Source organism: Brassica oleracea, chromosome C2 (assembly GCF_000695525.1).
Source record: "Brassica oleracea var. oleracea cultivar TO1000 chromosome C2, BOL, whole genome shotgun sequence".
Classification (NCBI taxonomy): Eukaryota; Viridiplantae; Streptophyta; class Magnoliopsida; order Brassicales; family Brassicaceae; genus Brassica; species Brassica oleracea.
In genome coordinates this window covers 41,950,957-41,959,768 of record NC_027749.1, presented here as the reverse complement: position 1 = coordinate 41,959,768, position 8,812 = coordinate 41,950,957, and the positions used below count along the sequence as shown (strand labels likewise).

The following is an 8,812-nucleotide window of genomic DNA, read 5'->3' as shown; positions in this document are numbered from 1 at the left end:
AATTTTGGGGGAGTTGATATCTTGCATATTTACATTATTTTATCCATTTATTCATGTGCATTTTCATCATATAGATTAGGATTTAGCCATGTCTAGGTTGCATTTTGCATACATATGTCTCTATTAGGTATTGGAGTACCACATGGAGTCCCTGGAGACATTTGGGTGCATTTGGAGCTCAAAAGAGGTGATTATAGTGATCTTTGGACGAGTACTGCCTGGAGTGACCTCTCAGAGCGACCTACCAAGGTCACTTCCAACCAGAGCGACCAGCCCAGAGCGACTATCTCAAGTCGCTCCAGACAGAGCGACCTACTGGAGCGTCTGGAGCGACGCCATGAACTCGCTCGCCATATACGCTCCGGAGCGACCTCCTAGAGCGACAAGGCAAAGTCGCTCCAGCTCCTAGAGCGACCTCACCACAGAGACACCCAGAGGTCGCTCTAGTTGTGTCGATTTGAGAGCGACGAACAAGCCGGGAGCAACCTCCTAGAGCGACACCCTAAGGTCGCTCGCGTTTATGGTTTCTGAGCAAGCCGGGAGCAACGTCTTCAGAGCGACACAGCCAGGTCGCTCGCGAGGGGACGACCCGGGAGCGACGTCTTCGGAGCGACACAACCAGGTCGCTCTAGGAGAAACGACCCGGGAGCGACCTCTCGCAGCGACGTGCCGAGGTCGCTTCGCGTCTATTTGTTTGGCCGAATTCATGTTTTCTTAAGGGACTTTTGGTCATTTCATTATGCACGTTTTTACTTTTCAAAACCTATGTTTTTAAGGGATGTTTTAGTGTAGATCATTCTTGTTCCTTGCTAGTAGAGTATTCATAATGCATCTTCTGAGTTGGCCACTCAAAAGTTGATCAATAGGCATTTCCCACCTAAAAGGTGTTTGATGAAATGTCTGAGACAACTCTCCTAGGCTTTTAGTATACTTTGCCAAAGACATTTGTTGTTAAAGGTGCTAATATAGCTAATAGACTTGTTAGTAATGATTGCCAAAGACATTTGATGTTTGAGATATGTTAGCAAATGAGCATTCATGTAGACATAGAGCTTGTTTAGAATTGTGTCTAGGTTTAAGGTCGATAGTTTGATTGATCATTTGCCATCCTTAGTTCGATACTTGATCACCCAAGGTCTAATCCCTATGCCCATGAGTTCTCTTTTCCCTTAGTAAGAAAGTCATTTCATTTATCATTAATCATTAGTTTAGAAACCTCTTAAATTATCGGTTGCACTTAGATTAAATGAGTACTTGCATTCTCATTGCTTTGAAATCCTTTAGAATTGGTTCGACAATCATTTATACTACAACATTTGTCTTATGAGCCTTAAAAACTCTTAACATCAAAAACCAACAAATGGTCTATCTAACGGCCTTACGATGGATCCAAATATCAAATATCAAATATCCGAACCCAAAAGAATTAAACTACAAATATCACTCTAAAATCTAAACTATATATATAATAGATATCTAGAAATGAACATCTAAACTTTTAAAAGTTGGCGTAGTATCATATACTATTGTTTAAATAACAATGCATCAGAATATTATTTGGAAAAGGAAGCAAATATTCCGAAACTAAATCAAAACTAAATAATGGAGAGTGGATATGAAGGAAATTCAATGAATGCATATCTAAGATCGACCAACATGCATTCTTCTTCCGAAAGCGACGAAGCAATTCACTTAACGACAAAAATATCCCTTTTTATTTCTTGCGACTAAACCTTTTTGGAAATGTTAAAATAATTTATTAATATGAAGCCTTTTTGCAATTAAAGCTTTTTATTTTTCTCGTTTACGTCACATACCTCGATCGATATCTTTCTTTATCTAAAAGTTCTGAACTCTTTAAACGTATATTTCAAATTTTGATGAGAAAGAACGTGTGTGAATTCTCACATCAAGATCCGAGCATCAAAATATACCAATGCTGGACCACAGTTTTACTCGCATACCGATTGTATCACTAACTAAGATCAACATTTTCGTGGAACTAATCAACAGTCAAAATGTTGAGTTTCTCATATTCCCACACATATTATCGGTAGTATCACGAAAAAGATTTTTAATCCGTTCAAAGCTAAATAAACTAAACAACTTCAGTTACGCATCCACTTGAAATTAGCATTTTTTTTGTATCTTTATCTTTGTGTTAATTCTAGAAATTACATAAATATAATTGCACTAGTAAAAAACACATTTGTTGAACCGGACATCGTAGATGAATATGATCATCATAGGTGAATGTGACCATCGTAGACGCAATGAAAATTGACTCGTTATCGAGATTTGACATTGTTGATACGGTTTGAGACTGTATAACATGGATGATTTATGAATGCAGTTACAAAAAAAAAAAAAAAAAAAAAAAAATGGATGATAAAACTTGTAAATTGTACACACATTATCAATATACAAATTGTAGAATGAGTATTTGCTTCAGTCACAATTTTCTCTGTGTTCTTACTTTCTTCTTTGTACTTATTCACAACATTTTATCATTAATCTATTATCTATTTATAATCTCCTTTCATCTACTAATTAGTTTATAACTTTATATGTAAGAATATGTTACTAATAGATAGAAACTACTAGAGTCTCGACAAATTTATGCAAACTACAATATGGCCCTCGTAAAATCCAGTAAATGGATTTCTTGTAAAAAGACTGTATACAAGTGGTTGTTTGGTTTTAATAAAATGTACGTTTGCTTGTTTTGGAAAGGCATTTTTGTTATATGCTGTGCTCAAGTGGCCTTCAATCTAAAAGATTATTTAAATTCATGTGAAGTTTTGTTCTTGCCCTTTTCTCAAATCTTCTAGACATGATTTCTCAATTATTTTCTCTTTTATTAGACTAGCACGATGCAAAATATTGTAATTTGTTTTTATCGTGCATATAAAAAGACTAAGAGCCATATATATTGATACTGGACGATTTTCATAAACCGATGTGATCCGAATATTAAATGGATATAAAATTAATACGTGTGTGAATGTTTGAGTAAATTATGAAAGTTCAAACCTCAATAACATAATTTAGTACCTACTCCCTCTGTTCCTAAAATTAGGATTTTCTAGAGTTATTTTTTTGTTCCAAAATAATATTTTTTTCAGAATTTTAAGATATTTTTAGTAGTTAATATTGATAAATTGTATATTTTTAAGAAAAATTAATTGAAAATATTTGAATTAATTAAATACTATTGGTTGATAGTTATTGAAAAATGTATAGTGAAATAAACAATTAGTTTAATTGTAAACATTTATTATATTATTAATATACGTGCCTACTCTATAAAATCTTTTTTTTCAGGAATACTTTGTAATTCGTGGATTTTTAATTAATCTTTTTTTTTTATTTTTTAATTCATTCACTTTTATGTAATACTTAGAGCAGGTCTACCACGGGTTTTAATGATGATTCTAACCCAATAAAGGAAAAAATAAATGAAAAATGGAAAAAAGAGACAGAACTGATCCTTTATGTGAAGGCTGTAGAAGCGGTAAAAACCCCATACATGGCGGGTTCAGATTGGCTTGAGGAAAGGTGTGCTCTTCTCTTCTCTTTCGTATTCGGTTTCTTTCTCTCTTCTTCGATATCGCCGATATATCTTCTCATTTCTCTCTTCGTCGATGTCTCATCGCCGCTCGATCTTCGCCACCGGCTCGTCGCCGGTCGATCTTCGCCGCTCTCTCTGCGCCGCTCTCTCTGCGCCGCTCTCTCTTTGTCGATCTCTCTTCCTCGATCTCTCTTCGTCGATCTCTCTTCGTCGATCTCTCTTCGTCGCTTTCTCTCTTCGTCATCGTCTTCGTCCATGATTCCATCTCTCTCTGGTTCGATTCGGTCGCAATCCAATAGTCGGTTGGTGACTCTCTTCGTCTCCGTCCCTGTCGAAATCTCCAAGGGAGATGATGATTGATCCGTTTCTCTCTTCGTCGGTCTTCTCCTCCAAAGGCGTCCATCCAATCACCGTGAAGGTTATGTTTCTTCAAATTATTTGTTCCCGTGAATTTAATTCCTTCATTTAGAATCAAATATTTTGTTTCGATTATGAGTTTTGACTCTGTTTTTCTTCTCTATTTGTCTCTCTTATTACATGGAGAGAGGAAGAACAAAGGAGATATGTCCCTGATAAAAACTTCCTAATAGACGTTCTATCTACAATCAACTCAACAGACTACAACGTGAAGAAAGGTTCGTGCTTCTGTAAACACTGAAAAATGACTTTCATATATTTCATTGTTATTAAATTGTTTGGTTTTGTTACTGTGGGGTAATGCTCATGAAAGGTTTATGCGTATGTGATTGCAGATGTAAAAGCATATGGCAAAGTTGAGAAAGAAGATGGATTTTGCTCAGTCCCGGCTTGAAAAATTCACAAGATTCATTGAATACCATCAGGCGTTAAAGGTATCTCTGCCTCTTCCCCACAACCTACATTATATTAGTTTTCACTCTACTTATTATAGTGATGATCTACTTGATAATTGCAGAGAGTAGATATACTGAAGAAGCAGTAGAAAAGGTATCAAACAGCATCAAAGCGGATCAAACATCTACAAAGCTTTTAATGCGTGTAAGTATACAATCCTTTTTATGCTTGTTAGACATAGATTAGGTTGGAATTAAATGGACATAGATTAGGTTGGTTGGTTTAGTTTTAGGTAGAAACAATAACTTTATTGGTTGGTTTAGTTTTACTTACCTACATTGATTGCCATTAACATGAGTTGCTTTTAAAGCCGAGCAACTCTCCCTCTGTTATTTAATTTCTTAAAACCGAACAAGCTTTCATGTCTCCTTCTCCTCTGCAATTTCATTTCTCCTCCTTCTTCTCCTCTGTGATTTCATTTCAGTTCTCCTCCTTCTCCTTTCATATCTCCTACGCTATGGATCCATTTTCGAATGGTTGTAGCTTTCAAAACCTCTTAAATAGTCAACAACCAAACAACTCCTTCTCCTTTGTCACTCGTGAACCTAGTGTAGAGATATCTTCGTCTGATGCATTTGTCTTCGGTACACCATGGTCCGAAGACTTAAACGACGATGAACGCACCGTCTCTGACTGTAAAGCAAGACGAAAGTGGTCACCAACTGAAGACACTGTGCTCATCTCGGCTTGGTTGAACACCTCCAAAGATCCTGTGGTGGGTAATGAGCAGAAAGCAATTTCGTTTTGGAAACGCATTGCTGCCTATGTTGCATCCAGTTCGAAGCTTGTGGGAATGCAAAAGAGGGAGGCTAGTCACTGTAAACAAAGGTGGGGGAAGATCAACGAGGGTGTCTGTAAGTTTGTAGGGTGTTACGAAGCTGCAACGAAACAGAAGTTCAGTGGGCTGTCTGAGAATGATGTGTTAAAAATGGCTCATGCTATATTCTTCAACGATAACAATGACAGATTTGCACTCGAGCATGCCTGGTTGGAGCGTCGCCATGATCAGAAATGGTGTGGAGCTTCTGCTACTAAAGACAAGGTTAGCTCCAAAAGAAGAAAGTTGAATGACCAGTGTGCACAGTCGTCGACCTATGTGGCAGGAGAGGATGAAGCAAGGCCTGTTGGTGTCAAAGCTGCAAAGGCCAAAGGTGAAAGCAAGGCAACGAATTCAGAAGAGGCAGCGGAGATGCAGAGCATGTGGGAGATAAGGGAAAAAGACTTTGTGCTTAAGGAGAAGCTTAACAAGCAAAAATTGATTGATAGCCTCATTGCCAAGACATAGCCTCTCACTGACTTAGAAATCGCTTTGAAAAACAAACTAATAATTGACATGTTGTCAAGTTAGAATGGCAAGTTAGTTTGGTTTCTGTTTTATGATTAATCTCGTGTCTTTATGCTAAATGTTGGGTCTGTAGTTTGGTTATTGCTTGATGCTTGTGTCTTTATGCTTATGTATAATATTTCTTATGGTTTCTACTTAATGTCGGGTCTGTAGTTTCTGCTTAATGATCTCGTGTCTTTATCTCGTGTAGTAATAAAGCTTGATGTTTTGTCTGTTGGTGTAGTAATAAAGCTTGATGTTTTGTCACTTTGCTCGCTTTGTGTATCTCGTGTCTAATAGCCTCTTTGCTCTCTTTGTTTTTTTATTGCAGGTGGAAGACATGGGACAGAAGAGTAATGTTGTGTTTTGTACTCGTGACAGAAGAAGACAATATGTCTGATGTAATAAAAGTTGTTGTGTTTTGTATCCCGTGAACTAACAACTTGTGTGATATGTTTCACGTCTGTTTTTAAGTTGTACCGAACCTTGTTGTACCGAACCGTGAAGAGTAGTGTTGTGTTGCAACTTGTCTTTATAAACTTATGAGAAACAAATCAAACTTGTGAGAAACAACTTGTCTTTACAACTTCAGATTTTCTAGTTCATGTTTCATCTCCTTTATTATCTTTCTACTTCTAAACGACCAAAGAGAAAACAACCACAAAACAAAACAAAACAATTTGTTCTTCACATTGTTTCTTCTCCTTATTGTTTCTTATCTTTATTGTTTCTTCACATTTCTTCACATGTGAGCAAAACAAAATAATTGTCTTTAAGAAACAATTTGGTCTTCACATTTCTTCACTTATCTTTTTTAAATGGCATCTTCTTCTTCTAATAATTTCGACGAAATGGATGAAAGATTTGATCAAATTTTCGATCAGCAATTCGAAAATCTCCTCATTCATCATGAAAATCGCCAAGAAGCACCAAGGTCAAAAAAGAAACGAGCCTACATTGAAAGACAACGAGAACAAGGACACATGCAGTTATGGAACGATTATTTTAGTGAAGATGCAACATATCCTTCTCACATGTTTTGACGCCATTTTCGAATGAACAAACCCTTGTTCATTCGTATTGTTGATCGACTCTCCGCTGAAATCTCATACTTTCAACAAAGAAGAGATGCTACGGGAAGGTTCGGTCACTCCGCGTTACAAAAGGCAACAACAACAATTTGTATGATGGCATATGGTTGCCCAGCTGACGCGGTCGACGAATACCTCCGACTTGGTGAGACCACCGCGCTGTTATGCTTGGAACATTTTGTTCAAGGAATCATAAATTTATTTGGAGATGCGTATCTAAGAAGACCCACGCCCGAAGATCTTCAACGACTACTCGATATTGGAGATATACGCGGATTTCCCGGGATGATAGGAAGCATTGATTGTATGCATTGGAAGTGGAAGAATTGTCAGACCGCATGGACAGGTCAATATACACGTGGATCAGGAAAGCCAACAATCGTTTTAGAGGTTGTAGCTTCACAAGACCTCTGGATATGTCACGCATTTTTCGGACCTCCAGGTACATTAAACGATATCAATGTTCTTGATCGATCACCGGTTTTTGATGGTATATTACAAGGTCGAGCTCCAAAAGTTAATTACATTGTCAATGGACACGAGTACCATTTGGCTTACTATCTCACAGATGGTATTTATCCAAAATGGGCTACTTTTGTCCAATCTAGTCCACTTCCGCAAGGTCCGAAAGCATCCTTATTCGCTACACATCAAGAAGTTGTACGTAAAGATGTCGAGCGTGCTTTTGGGGTCTTGCAAGCTCGATTTGCCATAGTCAAAAATTCCGCTCTTTTGTGAGATAAAATAAAAATTGGAAAGATAATGAGAGAATGTATCATTTTACATAATATGATCGTAGAAGACGAACGAGATGGATACACTCAGTTTGATGTATCAGTTTTCGCACAACCGGACTCAAACCGAAGTTCACAAGTGGATTTCACGTATTCTACAGATATGCCTTCAAATCTCGGCAATATGATGAGCATTCGGAATCGAGTTTGTGATAATACAATACATCAACAATTGAAAGATGATTTGGTTGAGCATATATGGCAAAAATTTGGAACAAATCAAGATTTCAACTAATCGACTTTTTCTCGTTCACGATTTGTATTTGTATTTTTAATATGCTTTTATGTCATTTTTATTAAAACTTTTATGTATGTTTTTATTTAAATCATTCTATTTTAAAAATAAAAATTTTAAGAATCCCTACGAGGTTCTCCCATTGGAGGTCAAAAAATTAATTAGCACTAACCAAGGTTCTTAAGCTTTTCAAATCACCTTTTTAACTCTTAAATTTATCTAAAGAACCTAAGTTTCTATGGATGGAGGTGCTCTTATATTGATTTGACTAGGGGTATAGCCTCTGCGCAAGCGCGGAGCCGGATAAGTTATTGATCGTTGTGTAGTTTTGTGTACGGGATTTTGTCGTTTAATTTTTTCCACTTTTGTTTTTCCGTGTTGTATATAATGGTGATGAACATAACATTTGAAAGTCACACAGTTTGTTTAAGTTGATATAAGAATGGCCGGCGAATTCATATGCATTATTTTCGTAATGATTTGATCGACCATTAGCGTTATTAGCGCTTTCATGTTCAAAAGATAAAGTTTATGAAGTTGTTTAGTATTTACTTAGGTAGTTGTTAGTATATAAAACAAATAGTGTAAGGAACAAAATATAAAATTTGAATTCAAAAAATTTAACAATTTATCGAACAATTAATTAAATTATTTTCTTATTTTACCTAAATTAATTTCAAAATATAGAATTGTAATAGACTACTTTTTTAAAAAAAATTAATAACTCGAGAAAAATTTATAAAATTATACGGTTGCAAAATTATTTATTTTTAGGGTTTTACTTGACTTTGTTAAAAATAGTTTATGGTGGACAAAAAAAATATCAGAAATAGGTAAATAAAAAAAAATACACCACTGAAAAATCTTGTATGAGTTAGAACCCGTCGACGTTTCATTAATAATCCAAAATAGAAATAAAATCTC

General features: G+C 36.1%; 1 protein-coding gene across 1 annotated transcript; it reads left to right on the top strand.

Annotated features, from left to right (window-relative positions):
- The first annotated feature begins 4,901 nt into the window (after positions 1-4,901).
- On the top strand, positions 4,902-5,729 carry LOC106324273 (glutathione S-transferase T3-like). Its single transcript, XM_013762271.1, has one exon. The coding sequence runs from the start codon at positions 4,902-4,904 to the stop codon at positions 5,727-5,729; it is 828 nt and encodes a 275-aa protein (XP_013617725.1).
- Positions 5,730-8,812: the final 3,083 nt, after the last annotated feature.

Bases quoted from the DNA above. Each gene is read 5' to 3' on its own strand.
- LOC106324273 (XM_013762271.1), top strand. From the start codon at position 4,902: ATGGATCCATTTTCGAATGGTTGTAGCTTTCAAAACCTCTTAAATAGT.